This window comes from Cetorhinus maximus, chromosome 9, assembly GCF_964194155.1.
Source record: "Cetorhinus maximus chromosome 9, sCetMax3.hap1.1, whole genome shotgun sequence".
Taxonomy (NCBI): Eukaryota; Metazoa; Chordata; class Chondrichthyes; order Lamniformes; family Cetorhinidae; genus Cetorhinus; species Cetorhinus maximus.
This window is the reverse complement of record NC_135887.1, coordinates 94,727,418-94,745,302: the sequence shown is the minus strand read 5'-3', so window position 1 is coordinate 94,745,302 and position 17,885 is coordinate 94,727,418. Positions and strand designations below refer to the sequence as shown.

General features: G+C 41.1%; 1 protein-coding gene across 2 annotated transcripts in view; it reads right to left on the bottom strand.

The window, feature by feature from the left end:
• The window catches only part of ush1c (Usher syndrome 1C), a 279,860-nt gene that overhangs the window by 114,019 nt on the left and 147,956 nt on the right, over window positions 1-17,885 (bottom strand). Inside the window, exons 15-16 of one of the 2 annotated variants that reach the window (XM_078549128.1) lie at window positions 11,076-11,125; window positions 6,288-6,440 (exon numbers count right to left, since the gene is read on the bottom strand). In XM_078549128.1, coding sequence (XP_078405254.1) covers window positions 6,288-6,440; window positions 11,076-11,125 — 203 coding nt within the window. Of the gene's footprint in view, window positions 1-6,287; window positions 6,441-11,075; window positions 11,126-12,843; window positions 12,921-17,885 lie in introns of both variants that reach the window. The other variant, XM_078549127.1, reaches the window with a different exon arrangement.

The window sequence follows — 17,885 nt, the reverse complement described above, 5'->3', positions numbered from 1 at the left end:
TGATGCAACAGAAATTTATTCCTCTTCTGTTATTGCTGGTTCCCCTATCAAGCTCTAAAACTGTCAAATACAGTACAGAATTCTGCATCAAACCAAGCTGACTGAGTCAATGGACAGAATCTTGTGTTCGGCAAGCGGGGGTGGGGCCCGCTCGCCGACGCGTAAAATGACGCATGGTGACGTTGGGCATGCGTCCCGAGGTCACCCCACCTCATTTAGATTTTCAGGTCAGCAGGTGCGCAGCCAAGTCGGCTGCATGCCCGCCGACCTGTCAACGGCCTATTAAGACCATTAACAAACTAATTGAAATCATTAATGGACCTGCTCATCCAACCTTAAGGTTGGCGAGCAGGCTGGGAGCCCTGGCGGGCTGTTGAAAAAGCATGAAACGTCATCCATGGGCAGGATGAGGTTTCATGAGTGATTTAAAAATCTCAGAATATTTCAAAATTAAAGTTATGGACATGTCCCAACTCATGTGACTGTCACATGAGGGGGCATGGCAGCAACATTTTTTTCTCATCTTTATCTGAAGTTTCAAATCTGAGCCGATCTCCCTGAGGCAGCACTTTGCCTCAGGGAGATCTGTGCGCTCTTTTGAAAGAGCGCACTCCTGGCTCAGGGAATCCCCCTCTGCCTACACAGGAGTGTTCCTGGTGGACTGCCCACAAGGTGGACTTAATTGGCCTGCCCACGTAAAATGGCGGCACACCCCCCCCAATTGGGGGCGCCGATTGGGAACCCGCCCGCCCACTCCCGCACAACTTCCCCGACGGGGGGAAAATGTTGCCCAATGTGTCAGCTCATGAATTTTTATATTCTACACATATGCAACATTACAAACTAAAATGAGCACCCACATTTTAAAAGTTTTCTTTACATGAATAGCTATGAGATATCCCATGGGAGATTTTTAGTTGTGCCAATATATGATCTACCTTGAGCAATATGTTAGATTTTCTGTCTAATGACTACTCATGTGCAAAATGGGGATGACATCGGCATAACAGATCCTTGGAAACCCGATGCAGCAACTGAATCCAAAGGAAGGAGATGTCCCCAAATTCATATTATTTAAGAAGGTACCAAAAGAACTTTAGCCTGTCATTCAGCTTCTCCACACTAAGTTATATCACTGTACTGGGGAGCAGATTATTTTCATGCTGTAATGAGGTTAAGGAATTTACATGTATTTCCATGAAGGTCCTGAGGTTAATGTTTCATATATTGTTTATTTTGAGATACACAAATTAGGGAGATCACAAGTTATAAACAAACAATATTTGAATTTCTTTCATGGTAAAACATCCCAAATGCTTTACCTAATGAATTAAGAGTTATACATGTAGGTAAATACAGCAGCCATTCCACAACAGTAACATTCCACAAATGGCAATAAATGAGAAATTAATCCGTTTTAGATGGTATTGGCTGAGGAAGTAATGCTACCAAGAACTGAAAAATTCCCTGCTCTTCTATCAAGTGTCAACAACACCAACTTGCATTTAAATAGGCCTTTGGTGTAGTAAAATATGCCAAGGCACTTCACAGGAGTGTGATCAGACAAAAGTGACATTGAGTGAAAGAAGGAGATTCAAAGCACATTTAAGGCACATCTTAAAGGTGGAGAGTGAGAGTCTCAGGTAGGGAATTCCAGGGCTTAAGGCCTAGACATCTGAAGACGTAACCTGTCAATGGAGCAAAGGGAGTGGGGGTGGGGATACAGAGTTGGAGGAAGGCAAGGTTCTTGGGAGGGCTGTAGGGCTGGAGACGGTTGTAGAAATAAAGAGGGGTGAGGCAATGGATGGATTTAAACATGAGTATAAGAATTCTTAATTCAAGCCATTGCTGGATTGAAACCAAATGTAGGTCTTCAAGCACTGAGATGTTGAATGAATGGGGCTTGGTGTGGGTTAGGAAAGTGCAGCAGAGCTTTAGATGAACTCAAGTGTTGGAAGCAAAAACAGAAAATGCTGGAAAAACTCAGCAGGTCTAAAAGCATCTGTGGAGAGAAAGACAGAGTTAACGTTTCGAGTCCGTATGACTCTTCTTCAGAGCTAAAGAGAAGCAAAACTATGATGAAATTTTACTATTTAAGTGGGGTGGAGCAGGTGAAGCTGGATAGTAGGCCAGCTACTATTTTGGAGGCAAAGGAGAGATTGACAAAGATGTCATGAACATAAGGACAAAGGGGTGTTAATGGTAGCGGTACTGGCTAAAGGAGGTGCTGATGGTGGCATTAAGGTCAAAAAGCAGAATGTGGTAATAGCAGGGAGGGGTAAGCACTCTGGAAAGAACAACATGAACAAGTGACAGATGACCCTAGTAGGGGTGGGGTGGGGGAGGGGGCAGTGGTGAGTAAATAAGATTGAAAATAAGATAAAAGGTGGGGATAAAACAATAAATAAAAATGAAAATAAATAAAAATAAAAGTATGTGGATAAAAAATAAAAAAGAATATTGAAAAAAGGGGACAAAAAAAGGGGTGAGGATGGAAGAGGGTGTTCATGGTCTGAAGTTGTTGAACTCAATGTTAAGTCCAGAATGCTGCAAAGTGCCTAATTGGAAGATGAGGTGCTGTTCCTCCAGTTTGCTTTGGGTTTCTCTGGAACATTGCAGCAGGCCAAGGATGGACATGTGGGCATGAGAGCAGGATGGTGTGTTGAAATGGCTAGCAACAGGAAGGTCTGGGTCAAGTGTTGGAAGGGTGGATGGTGCAAGGTTGAGAGGAGTGGGTTGGAAAAGTCAATTCTCAAGGTAACAAAATCTAGAATGATTCAGCAACATAAGCGGGACATATGTGAGTGATGTTATAGAGGTGAAAGTAGGCATTCTTTGTGATGCAGGATTTGTTATTGGAACAGGTTAAGTAAGACACTGAGGTTGTGAACAGTCCTGTTCATTCTGAGACAGTGGCTGGGGAAGGTAATGGAATTGGTGGCAAGGGTATAGACTTTGCGGTGGGAACCGAAAACAATGGCTTCAATTTCCTTAATATTCAACTGGAGCAAACTGATGGCTCATAATAGATTGGATATTGGACATACAGTCTAACAAGAGTGGAGTGGTTGAGAGAGATGTTGAAGAAATTGCAGAAAGGGTGGGCACTGATTTGGAAGGTTTCAGCAATTCAAGAACCTTGGAAATGAAAGGTATCATGGACATAAATAGTAGTAGGTTGCAAGAACAAAGGAGTGAAGGATGGGTATTTTGATGAAGGAGATTATAATGGAAGCTTTGAGTGGAGGGCAGTATCTGAGGAGCAAGAACTACTTACAATATCAGCTAGCATGTGAGTCAGGAAGGGAAGTAGGGTGGTCAGCAGATAGTGGGTGTGACATAAAGGGAGCAAGGGGTGGGTGTTATGGACAAACTAAGGTTGGAGATGGCATGAGAGGGGAAAGGAGAAAAATGAGAAATATGTGGGTTCAGGGCTGGGGTGGGGAGCAATTCATGGGGATGAAGCAGCACATACAGTCTGTTGGATGATTTCAGTGGTAGAGAAAAATAAGACCATGAGCTGCTCTCACATGTTGGAGGTGAGGATAGATGGAACAGGGCAGAGACATTTAAGGAGTTGGTTGGTCACCGAGAAAATAGTTTTTTTTAGGATGATCCTGGAGTAGTCCACAGTTTTGGCAGAGATGAATCTGGCCTAATTGTCCTTGATGTAGGCAAAACTGGTAGAATGCTTTGAAAATTAAATGCTAAGTTTAGTAAACTAAATAAACTGAAAAATAAACCAGGTGTGAAATTGGATTTCATCTATATACCACCTGTTTTGTGCTACAACCAAAGATCAATTACACTCCCAATACTTCTATATGAAATGTGAGGTATATGATGATTTTATGTCCAAGAGATTAATATTGGTTGTTATATTTGGCATTTTGATACTTGAAAGCATTTTGTTGCTCAGTCATTACTATGAAGTTGCCACATCAGTTAGTTGGGTATTGTGCCGTTCGATAAAAGTAACATTTTCCATATTCCACATAGTGCCAACAATATTTCATGCAGTGCACAGATTTCTGTACAAGCACAGTTATCTTGAATAGCTATTACCTCAAGGGATTCATTCTCTGCTGATGAAATTTGCTCTAACCGAGTCTGGCATAGTCTCTCCACCCAGTGCTGAACCTTTACAGATTCTTCCAGATCTTCGCGTTCTGTTTCAGATACCTGAAGCAATTCACCAATGGCTTAGCTCACTCAGAAGACATTTCAAAAAATGTATAAAGATTTATAAGTTGTGATTGTAGCCTGGTAAACATTACGCAAAGGGAAAGGCAAGTCTAGGCAGACTATTTTCTTCAAGATACCCCCATTGTCTGTCGAAAAGGAAATCTACTGTCATTAAAATATTTTGTATTTTAAAAAAGATGTTGGTTTCCTTACAATCAGTCAGTAGTTTGTTTTTCAGGATTGGGTTGGTTCAAATTGGCTTTCTGAAGTCACAACCTCCAATATCTTCTAGTTGTTTTACTGTTAAATAATATTCCCTCCGTTAATTTTTTCCTCTGCTCTCCTAAAAGTTCAGACATCCTGTATGGTTAATTTCTATGAGTGCCTAGTCCCTCCAGTATTTCACCAAGGAGGCATGTTTATATGAGACTTGACAGAGTGTCATAGAGGCATTACAATATAAAAGGGAGCCATTCAGCTCATGCAGTCCATGCTAGGTCTCTGTAAAGCATTCCAGTCAGTCCCATCCCCCCCACTCTATTCCTGTAGCCCTGCAAGCTTATTTCCCTCAAGTGCCTATCTAAATTATTTTTGAAACCTTTGATATCTACAGGTTCACACTTCCAGCAGGGGTTATTGGACAGTGATCAGGAGCAAGAACCCTTGCTGATTTCCCCAATCTAGCATAGAGCCACACAGGTCAACTGTTTTGTCTACATTTTCACCTTGCTGACATCAGCCAATGCCTAACATCAACACAGACAAGAGGAGTGAAGCCGAGTTCTTCCTGATCTCACTATCTGACCTAACCATTGTTTTCAAAAAAGTCACTCCAGGACACTTCTCTATTGTTGATGTCATTTAATATGTTTGTGTTAAAGAATATTTTAGTGAGAATATAATTTTCCAGCAGATAATGGAGGAGGGGAGCGGGTGGAGGGGTCAAAGAACAAAATTTACCCAATAGGTTTTCTTTCACTTTATGGTTTTACAGAAGTGGTACACACAGTGTGAATGAGACAGTTGTGCTTCATATATTTTAAAATTTTATCTATAATATCTGCCAGCTTTTAAACATATAACTTCAATGTGGACTACCTGCTCTTGATATTAAAACCTGGTAACAGTGGCCACATAAAGCCATGGATTGAAGACCAAAACCAAGAACAATGGTTTTCTAAATTACTGAAGACCACCATATTTATATTCAAATAAGATTTAAGAACAATAAGTTTGAGTACAACAGAACCGGGGCTAGAAGTAAATACCCTTTATTGTTGCAGAGAAACCTTAAAATACATATAGTTACTTTTTAACAAGACACGATGTGGCGGCCTAATAAATAAATTAAACAAGCTAGCTGGATGCAGTTGATATTTTTTTCCCCATTTAAATTAAAGCTAATACATGTCACATGCAAATAAATTCCAATTCAGTAACCTTATGAAACCAGCAAAACACCCATTGCAAATATCAGCTAATCTTCCCGTTTTGGGAAAGTTTATGCCACTCTAGAACTATTGGAAGCAATCAAGTAAGTCAAATATAAATCACTTCTAGACAGTTTGGTATGCTAAATGCTTTTGCAGAGATGAATATTCTTTCTCCAACAAAAGAGACTTGACAAGGCACCACCACCAACCCCCACCACACCCACACCTCATTGATTTGTGTGTTCCTCAACAACATCTCCAAATAGTTGTGGTGTATAGTTTCCAATAATACCAAACGGTATATTACTCAACAAACAGCCCCAAACAACTACAGTGCAATCCCCAATCTTCTCTCCTCTCAAGTACTCGCAGCATGTTCCTCTCTCTTTTCACTATTTATATTGTCAAGAACAACCTTCATTTGTCAGTCTGTCAAATTTCAAAACTATATGAAAAGGCACTGGATTACGAGGATTACATTTGGTAAATAGTAGGTAATTAGGCTGATTTGTAATTTATGATATTTATGGTCTCACTCCAAAAAAATCTTTAAAAATATAGTTAAGAAAGGTCTTCATTAGCTCATTGTTACCTGGGGACTATTTAAATAGTGAAATCACACAAAAGTAATACTTGAAAGTCATCAATTGCACCTGCAGTGCTATATACCTCTTGGACTAATCGATTTATTTTCAACTGTTTCTCTTTCTCAAGCATCTCCTCTTTTTCTTTTGCGAGTTTCTGTTCAAATTCCAGCTCCTTCTTATTCTTCCTCTGGTCAAATAATATCTCAGCCTTGGACCTCTTCCTCTCCTTTCCTTTCTAACAAGGTTTAAGGTGGAGATACGTTCACAAAGAAACCCTGAATTACAACCACTGCAAACTACTCAAAAATTAAACTCGCCACAGCATCAGAAATATATTAGAATACGGAGAAACTAAAAAAATCAAATTCTCATTCCTCAACACATGCATAATCCAAAACATGCAAGTCAGCACAACATAAATACATAGTAAATTAACAGAGGAATCATTAAGAAATTAGTTTTTTCTTTTCCCTGTCTTGCTTTCATGGGCCCTTGCTTCAGTTTCAAGTGAGAGGGGATTAAGGCTATAATATAAGATGTGAAGAGTAGTGATGCTCCTCAGTGCCAGTCAGTGTTCAGCTTGTAGTTACTTTAGCCTACACACCATTTTCAACTGGGGTCATAAACAGGGATGAGGTCTATCGCACCAGTTAGTATTCTAATTCTCCTTAGCTGGGAGAATGATTGGAGGTCAGTGTGAGAAGTGGGATAAGGGACAGTTAAATGAGGAAAAGCAACTAAAAAAGGGCAGAGGAAACTGGTTGAGCCCAAAATTATTCCAGCATTTTTCACTGCTAACATTTTTATTCGTTTTGTTGGAGTTTATTTAAAATAAAGTCGTTCAGTTTATTTTGCCATCCATTGGCGCCTGGCCAATGCCTTGCCTCATTCCATTTTTTTCTCAATATACATAACCATGCTGAACTAGTATTGAAATGGCACAGTATTTTCCTATTTGAACATGGCAACCATTAGAACTTGTGGAAACCTTAATTCTGTATGTTTGCAATTTCTAATATAGTCAATGCCAGTTTAAAATTTGTGCCTTATTTCACATATGACTTCTTACTTTGATAATGTTGCTTAAAATGCATTAATTATGCAAGGACAAATAAATATCAGGAATTTTGCTAATTACTGATTATTAATTTGCTAATATTTAGTTATGTGTTCTGGTTTAGTTATGGTTTTCATTCCCTTTCTATGTAAAAAAAATGACAGCAGTTTGCACTGCATTTTTAAAAACTGACAGCAGAGGTCACCAGCAAGCACTGTCTTATTTATTATGCATGATAACTAATAGGGCATCACTGTACAAAAAATGAACTGTTATTAAATGGACAGTTCAAAGATTAACTTCAAGTCTGAGAGCACCTGAAAATATGGTAAAAAACTCACAACCTCCCCAGACAAAAGTTATGTGTCATTGTAAAGTATACCATGAAAGACCATAAAGAAAACAACTAGGTTAGTTATAAACTAAATCACAGAATTTTTAATGGCACAGAAGGAGGCCATTCTGCACCAGCTCTCCAAATGAGCATTATGACCGAGTGCCATTGCCCTGCCTTTTCCCTGCACCCTTGCACATTGTTTCTATTCAAATAATCATCTAATGCCCTCTTGAATGCCTTGATTGAAACTGCCTCCACCATATTTCCAGGCACTGCATTCCAGACCCGAACCACTTGTTCTGAGAAAAAGTTTTTTCTCATGTCACATTTACTTCTTTTGCAGATCATTTTAAATCTGTGCTCTCTTGTTCTTTATCCTTTTATGAGCAGGAACAGCTTCTCCCTATCTACTCTGTCCAGCCCCTCATGATTTTGAACATCTCAATCAAATCTCCTCTTAGCTTTCTCCTCTCCAAAGATAACAGTCCCAATCTGTCTTCAGAACAGAAATTTCTCACCCTGGAACTACTTTCGTAAACCTCTTCTGCACTCTCTCCAATGCGTTCATATCCTTCTTAAAGTGTGGCACCAGAACTGTACACTATACTCCAGCTGAGGTCTAACTAGTGTCCTATACAAGTTCAGCATAACCTCCTTGCTCTGATACTCTATGCACCTATTAATATAGCCTAGGATACTTAAGTTTTATTAACTGCTCTCTCTATCTGTCCTGCCACCTTTAATGACTTATGCACATATACAACCAGGTGCTTTTGCTCCTGCACACCCTTTAGAGTTGCACCCCTTATTTTATATTGTTGCTCCATGTGTTTCCTACCAAAATTAATCAACTCTCACTTCTCCACATTGAACTTCATCTGCCACCTATCCGCCCACTCCGCCAAATTGTCTATGTCCTTTTGAAATTCTACACTGTCCTCCTCATAGTTTACAATGTTTCCAAGTTTTGTATCATCCGCAAACTTTGAAATTGTCCCCTCAACATCAAGATCTTACCATATATCAGGAGAAGCAAGGGTCCAAAATACCAACCCCTGGACAACTCTATTACAATACTTCCTCCAGCCTGAAAAATATCCATTAACAATTACTTGCTGTTTCCTACTACACAGCCAATTTTGTATCCAATTTGCTACTGTCCCTTTTATTCCACGAGCTATAACTTATCTCACAAGTCTGTTGTGTGGCACTGTGTCAAATGCCTTTTGGAAGTCCATGTACACCACATCAACAGCATTACCCTCATCAACCCTCTCTGTTACCTCTTCAAAAAACTCCAGCAAGTTAGTTTATGAAACAGATCTAAATTCTTTATTAACTTCTTTTCACTCAAAAGTCTAAGATATTTCCATAAATTTTTGCAAGGTTTAGTCACTAAGTTTAGATTCAGTTCAGATGAGACTCTCTTTAAACGTCAATTCAAAATTCAAAGATTTTGATTAGCCTTGATTATGGCATCCTCAACAGCTCACTCAACAAATGTACTAAATACTGTAGTAAGTGGAAATATATTGCAATGGTGTCAGCAGTAGCTCTTGCCTCTGAGTCAGGAGGTTGTAGATTCAAGTCCCATTTCAGGACTCAAGTACAAAAATCAAAACTGACAGCAGTGCAATACTGAGAGAGTGCTACACTGTCAGAGGTGCTGTCTTTTAGGTGAGATGCTAAACCAAGGCACCATTTCAAAAAAGAGTTGGGGAATTATTGCTGGTAACCTGGCCGATACTAACCTCTCAATCACATCACAAAAACAGACATCTGGTCATTATTATAATGCTGTTTGTGGGAACTTGCTGGGTGCAAATTGGTTGCTGTGTTTCCTACATTACAAATGTAACTACGCTTCCAAAGTACTTTATTGGCTCTACAGTGCTTTGGGACATCCTGTTGTCATGAAAGCCGCTATACAAATGTAACTCTTTATTTTTAAATACTTTTTGGAAAACTTTACAGTACAATGGTGTCTAGAGATGTGTCGTGGACAACCGTAGTCTCCTAAATCTTGCTGTCTTATATGATCAATTTCTCAGAGCCTTTCCAGGAATTGGTCATAGATTAGACCCTCTAGAGCTGATCTAGGTTTAGCCTGTGGAAAAGGATTGGGGAAGCAGTTCAGTGGACAGGTTCTGTTTCCCACTAAGTCCCTAATGATTTTCCACTTAATGTTGCTCAATTTAGCAATGGATAATCCTCCCATTAGGTTCCAAAGGAACTTGTTACTAAATGCAAATTGAGATTGGATGATGTAAACAGGACACAGATGACATTTTAAACCACATTTGAATGGGGTACTGTCCAAACTACCCCACCAGGTATAGTTGTCAGGAAGCCAATATTACTCACTGAAGTAAGTTAAAAATATTTAAGTTAGCATGGTAAAGATAACTATTTATGCCCTCTGGGTCCCACAATAAAATTCTGCTGCTCAAGGCACCCCTACACGACAACCTCGCAACAACCTCCCTTCTCATATTTATTTTGCTGCTAGGAGCTTTCTCTGTTACCACCCTGCCTCCCTCACAGCACCAGCCTGCTGCTGCTTTCTGCCTGAGATGGGGAAGCAGTTGCCAGGACTCCAATGAAGGATTAAAAACCACTACTGGCTTCCTGCTGGGAGTTAAAAATGGCCCTTATTACTATTCCACCAGGATTTCTGAACTACTAGAGTTAGGAAGGTAATTTGCGAACTCGCACTGTCTGGCGATTGGAGAAAAACATGAAGGTAGCAACAATTTTTCTCACCGCTTGTATGATCATGGAACTGAACCATGCAGAGCAGAAAAGTATTAATTTAATTCTCTTGTATGTGCTTAGTTAGCTGATCTTGATTGTGTAGGGTATTGGGACACTAAAGTTAGCTACTTCTGGCAGTGAATTCACTTATGATCAAATCTAGTAATACCTGTGGAAAATATGCTTATGGGTGTCTTGGGGGAACAGGATTTTGCATGCTCTGATGAATCCTGCAGTGGAATAAGATGTTTACATTCACTCTCTAGACTCACTAATGCAGAATAGCACTTAATTGAACCAGGGCTGCTAGTGCCTCTGGAAGCCTTCAGAATCTGAATCAGTACCTTCACAAGAGGAATGGCAGTGAAACAAAATGATGGTTGCCAGCTGTGTATTGTAATGTACTTGAAGTGTTGTAAAGCTGTGTCCTTGAGTTTGGGATATATCTAGTTTATCAGAATTGTGGGCAAGCCTTTGGCTTTAGTTTTGTTTATTTTTTAAGTGAGATACATCATTCAAATATTTTGATTACAATGTACCATAAAGCCACAAGCTAATTTCTCTGGACAGTCATTATCTCACAGGAAAGTGATGAAATATATTTTCAGTGACTATTGGAAAGGCAAACAGCACTATTAGAAGAATTAGAAACAAGGCAAATTTAAAGTAAATCCACTTAGAAAGAATCAAAAGCAACCTGTCACACCATTAAAATTTTCTACCTTTCGGGTGGTTGGATATTTGCCTTCGTATCGATAAAACCACCCAATTGCTATGAGTGAAAGAAAAAAAGTCATGGTGTTAGTATAATGTAGCATGTATAATTCAACGTGGATTGCAGCCCATGGTGAGTCTGCATACATACAGAGGGAACACAGCTCCTCCTGAGATCGCTAGACCTTCTTCAGAGCATCAAACACTGGAATTGAAGAATTATTAAGCTGTGTGGAATGCTCGGCAACCTTTTACCTGTACCTTACCTTGCAAGTTTCTTTGTGAGTTCTCCTTTCATTCAGAGGATTTTGAAACCTCGTATTGTCTCAAATTGAGATAAATGTTTCAGTCCTGAATACGCTAGACCTTGACCCAGATCTTCTGTTCTCCAGATGGTTGTACCCCAGAAGATGCGCTGGGGGGCCACTCAGGAGTCCCTGCGCACTGACTAAATGAGAATGGCTCATAAAACTTCAATTTCCATTGAGCAACTACCTTGTGTCTGGAACCCTCTGAAACTCTGATCTAAAGTTGGAAACTTCAGATGGTGCTGACTTACTTACCAGAATGGTTACCCAGGAAAAGTTAGGATTAAAACCAGTTCTAACTCCTGAGTATCTATACTATTGACCCCACCCCGCCGACTCCCACCCCTAACCACTCCTCCGACCCGTTGAATAGCTCCCCAACCCCCACTGGGCCACCTGACAACCCCCCTTTCGCCGTCTAACTATCCCCATCCTTGACCACCCTTCCAACTCCCCGACTACCCTCCCAAACCCCTCCGGCTAAAGCCTCAACCCGCAGTGGCCCCAGAACTAACCTCCCGACGCCCACCCCCGTCCGATAACCCTCCCCACTTCCAACCACCCCACGACTACCACCCCACCTGACTACCACTCCCATCTGCCCCTACTACCCTCCTAACCCAACTACTCCCCCCACAACCACCTGACCACCCCCCACCCAACCGACCCCCTCTCCGAGCACCCAAACCTCCCCAACTGGATCTCCGACCCACACGACACAACCCCCCCCACCCCCCAACCCATCCTACTCCCTCACCCACTTACCTTACACACTTACTTTCTCCCCCTAGCTTGTCAAAGTGGCTGGGGCATTAAAATTTACCGGAATAAGGCTGTTAGTGCCATAAAAAGGGGGCATGGCATGGCTTCTCCCGACAATCCTACACTACGAGGGAAAGACTCTAGGAGCAGGTATGCTGCATGTTCCTCAGCAGGCCCGGGTACGGAAGTCTGGGCAAGAAATGTGGATCTCCAGTATAAGGTAGGTAAATAGGAATGGAGTGGCAATCTGGCAATGATTGCCACTCCTTGAAAGATTTGGCCCCTTATGTCACATGAATGCATTTCAATTTCACTTATTTCTGTTGACATCTACAAGATACTCACTAATGAAACATGGAAAAAACCACTGCATTTTAGAAGTTTGATTAAAATACCGATTTTGTCCTGACTAAGCAACTGATATCGGACCTGATTGAGCTTATGATAACTGGAAGATGTGCACATGTTTTGCGTTACAAGGATTTTGCATGAGAAATATTTATTTGGTATAAAATAAAATTAGTTATGGCACTTTTCATACTTAAGTTCTGAACAAATTTTGCAGGCAGGAGAAAGAAATACTGTACTGTTTATAGTTTGTGGCACACAGTATCTCAACTTTAGGCAACGCTTGTTTTGATTGACAGGTGGAACTTGAATGCAGCACTCTTACGCAGACCCTAAGCTATAATATTGGCTACCAAACCTGTTCCTTTTTCAGCTCCTTGCTTGGTTCAGTCACTCCATCCACTGTTAGCTGATGATCATCAGTCTTTTGGTCTTCTGGGAAAGAAGAGTAATGGAAGGAGAGAACAAAGTTTTGTTTACAAAATTTGTGATGGTGGAACAATGGGTATTATTATTCTGTATCTTCTGAGTGAAAAATAACCTTAGAATTGTCATAGAAATAGTCAGTATCAAACTGCATCAATGCACGGTGTCAGATCTTCCCCTAAGAAAACATGTTTTAATGAGCAAAGAGAGAAATACCCTACTTTTACAATTAAATATTTTCCTTCTAAGTGTGGTATACTCTGTAGACTATAGCAGTAGTACTTCTAACAAAAGCCAGAGGCCTTCTCTGACCTATCTTTCCTTCATGTATTGACCTTGAAAAGCTTGCTGCCCTGCAGTTCCATGTACAGTTATAGAACGTAGACTGAGCAGGGATTTGGTACTGATCCCAATCAATATCTTGGTGTCCCAAAAAAAATCAACAATTGATTTTTAGAAACAATGTTATCCCACCATTCGTATTGCAAGATATAGCTGTATCACAACAAAGCCGTCGGCAATATATTTTTTCTTTTCCTATTGGAAGTTTTGTGTTCTACTTGCTGACTGTCCACAGATACATGATTGAAATCAGGATGTTATATTGTAGAAAATCAGTTGCACATTTCTGCAATCGAAAGTGAAATTGTTGTAGTGTTCTAGAGAACAGGCATCAGGTATGATATTAATTGGGGTTGTGTCTCTCAACAAAAAGACTGAGCAATACTGGATTGTTTGATGATGCTTAGTAAAGATATATTTACAGTAAAATCTTAATGTGTCAAATCCCGGGGGATCCGCCCACAAATTCATGTTAAGTGGAGCTTCGTGACAGCTGAGGAGGCCCTATTCCCACATGCATACATTTCTGTGCAACTAGACATGCGTACAAACATGGTCTATGTCAAAAACTACAGATTCAAACGCCAAATGAAAACATAGTGAAGCAGTAAATGTGTGAAAAAGTCTTTATTCAATTTGTTCACACCTTACAATGGTCTGACCTTAAAAAAGGCCGGAACTTTTCATTGAAAAATGTCAGGAGTCAGCTCTGAGAAAACTCAGTAATTTTTCTCTGCTTAGTGTGCAGTCTTTGGACATGTGCGATACCATGTTATCAATTCAGTCAAACATTTTTTCTGTGTTTTCGTGCTGCAGTGCGAAATCCCAGAACATCTCTATGGCCTTAGCAGCATTGGCTAGGGAGACAAGCACGCGAGCAGGTGGGCATTCATTGGACTGTTCTGGATCATCGGGCTCCTCGGTTGAAGAACATACTGCATCTACAATGACATAATCTGTCAGCTCAGTCGTGCATTGTATGACATCGTCCACCTCCGTATAAGTTTCCATGGTTGTCTCTGCTAGAATTTCCATGCTGACCTCCTGCAGTCGAGCAAAAAGTGCCTCGTCATCGAGTTGGTTGGCCTCACACTGCTTCTCCTTGTTCTCAATGCCTTGTACTCTCGTAGCCTGTTTGAACCCAATCACGGCAATCATGGCTTCCGTCACAATCTTTCACGCCTTTTTTATCATGAACATGGCCTCTCATACAGTTGGATTATACCCCTGCTTCTTATGAATGGCCTTGATAACCTGAGAGGTCAGCTGTCGTCGGTATTGGATTTTCAGGTTCCTAATCACCCTCTGATCCATTGGCTGGAGCTTGGCCATGATGTTGGGAGGCAAGAACATCAGTGTGACAATGCTCTGAACAAGAGTCATATGGACTCAAAACATTAACTCTGATTCTCACTCCATAGATGCTTCCAGACCTGCTAAGTTTTTCCAGCACTTTCTGCTTTTAAAGCATCATCTTAATGCTCTTCGGGCCAGCAACGTCAAGGTGCGCAGGGCAGATGTCTGGAATGATGACAATCTTCCTTTTGTTTCACTGATACATTTGCCCACTTTCCAGAACCATGCCCCAAAAATGCTGGAGGTCATTCAAGTCATTTTATTAGCCTTATTTGTGTGGGTAGTGTCTTGACATTCACAGAGCAACTTGGCTTCTTGGACTTTACGATCATAAGCAGCAGCAGCTTTTCGGTGCCATCCATATTGGCTCAGACCATAGTAGTGACAAATTCCTTGCTCTGCTTCTGACCATTACGTGGTTCAACATCAAAAAGCGGTCTAGTAAAAGATGGTAAAATAGTTTGGTTTCATCTGCATTAAAAATGTCACTTGGTGCATGCTCATTCAAGACGTGGATGAGACCATTTTGGACCCAATCATCTGTCATTGCTGTTGTAACTGCCACAACCTCACTGCTTACCGCATGGAAGATGATGCCTTGTCTTGAATCACTCCAGCCACCTGTTGCTGAAGGTGAACTCCACGTGGCCCAGCTTCTTTGCCAGGGCGAATCCCTTTCCTGCAGGATTGGACTGGGGATGGGAACATTCTGTGCTCGGGCTGCCTTGAACCACGTTGGGAGAGGTTCTTCAACATCAGGATAGGCTGCCATTCTCACCCTCTTCCCTGCTGCAGAGAACGCCTGTTTGTTTAATTGTTCCAAGATGTTCATTTTGTGTTTCATAATGGTAGGCAAAATTGATTGTGGAATCTCCCACTCCTTCTCAATGCCCCTTTCCGCTTTGCACCATAGTTTTCCACTTGCTGTATTAATTTCACCTTTTCTCTGATCAACACTTTTAACTTGATTACAGGTTTAGCCAAACTCACAAGCTTTGCACGTCCCTTCACAGGGAGACCTCACTGTCAAACGTTGGCTTTCCCGGCACTCCATGATTTTGCGCTCGTGTGGTCTAACTTTGCTCTGATTGATTGGAGTGGTCATATGACAAGCTTAGACAAGTTTGGATAATCCGGAGTTACCAGTGCAGAATTTTGGCTCATCACAGGCATCATTCTATGGGATTCCCTACTCTGCCGGTGGGATTGGTTGATGACTTCAACATAACTGGAATTTTGTGTCATCTGAGTTTGACTCATTGCGATTTCACTGTATAGTGCGGGCAGATCAATTAACATAACAGAATCATGCCATTTCCTCTCCCAGTTTATCCTTTGTGCATCAAGTTTGACTAAATCAAGAAATATTTCAAGATGCATGGCATGGAAACACAAGTCCCTAGTCAAGCTAGTTAGCACCTCTGTTCAGGTTATGTAGCCAAGACACAAATAACTGAATTAAAAATAGACCAAAGTTGTTCTTCTAAAGCAACACTATATGTTTTTGTTACTCTCACACAAGATTCTATAAATGACAGAAGCATAAAGTATGTCTTTTTAACATTACCCAACAGCAAGTTCTCTGATGTGGCATAACTGCAGACATTGCTACATTTACAAAGGATTAAAAACTGAAAAGCTGTAGACATATGTGACTGTATTTGACACAATGTCAAACACATTTTCACATTGCTATTGTAGGAAAGGTCCCCAAGACCTTTTTTGAAAGGAGTAGTTGGGTAAACTTACAGCTTAAGGTTTTTATTTATTTGTCTCATTATTCTTTGTCTTATGTCTGCACCTGAGATTTAAGCTCATGGGGCACCAAATTTAGGTCAGTAGCACCGTGATGGCAGTGCTACTGAAGCTAGATGCCCTCCAGAGGGTGTGCACTACTCCACTAGTCGTTTCCAACATAGAACATATGGTGTTCCAGCCTGAGAAGGGTACTCGCACAGGGGTCTCCTATGAGCACCTGGAACAAAGGAATGGCAAGATCATGATATTACATAGCCATACTGGCTGGCATGATGCCCAGGTTCCAAATTTGGACCGCACAAGCCCATTGAATAGACTTGCATTCAACGCAATAAAAATCAAGTGTTCGATTTCAAGATGGGCCCTGCGCTTGTGCTATTTAAAGGATCAGTCAACAAGATTAAATGAGGTGCATTTGACTTCCTTCTACAAGACTGAGTTTGTGAAAATGCTGCGTTTTGTGTTTGGAGTTGCTTTTTGAGAGTTGCTGCTTGTAGTCTGGGAGCGCAGAGGAATATCTTAGCTATTCAATGGACTTGGGCGGTCCAAATTCATAATTCACCATTGAAAAGTTTATTTTTATTTGTTCATGGGATGTGGGTGTCGCTGCCAACATTTATTGCCCTTATTCAGAGGGCATTTAAGAGTCAACTGCTCACATTGCTGTGGTTCTGGAGTCACATGTAGGCCAGACCAGGTAAGGACAGCAGATTTTTTTCTCTAAAAGACATCAGTGAACCAGATGAATTTTTATGACAATCAACAATGATTTCAGGGTTATCATTAGACTTTTAATTCCAGATTTTATTGAATTCAAATTCCACCATCTACCATGATGGGATTTGAACCCAGGTTTCCACAGCATTACCCTGAGTCTCTGGATTACCAGCCCAGTGACAATACCACTATGCCACCACCTCCCCTATAATTAGTATCAAGCAGCAGAGCTAACTAATAAAACCATTTTTGCCTTTTCACTTAAGAAGCTAGAGAGACAAACTAGGCCCCAAGTCCTGGTCACCAAGGAATGGGGAGGGGACTGGAGCCAAGCAAGTTTGTTTTAACTAACACCAATCTTGCATTCACCACTGGTGGAGCAGACTCCGAGCTGCCCTCAGTGAATTCATATGAAAGTGGGGGTCAGAAACTAGTTGCCTTCCAGCCTGAGTTTTCCTCCTCACCCAGCCCAGTGTGTGGATAGGTTTTTGGGGATGGAGGAGGAGATGGCCCCTGCACTGAGCAGCCTGTGTGTGTGTGTCTCTGGCTCATTGTCAGTCTCAGGGTTCTCTCTTTCACACACACGCACGCATTCATACACACTCAATCACCCACACACTCTTTACAGCTTTAGTGAAAAAGCCCAAACTTCTCAAGTTTCTCTTCCTAACTCTGCCTTCTTGTCCTTCACAATATCCTGGTAAACCGACAATGCCTGTTTGCAATTACTTCGATATCCTTTCTATTTGAGGATGTTTAAATGGTCCCTCTCTTTCTCCTTCTCACTTTCTCCCCTGCCCC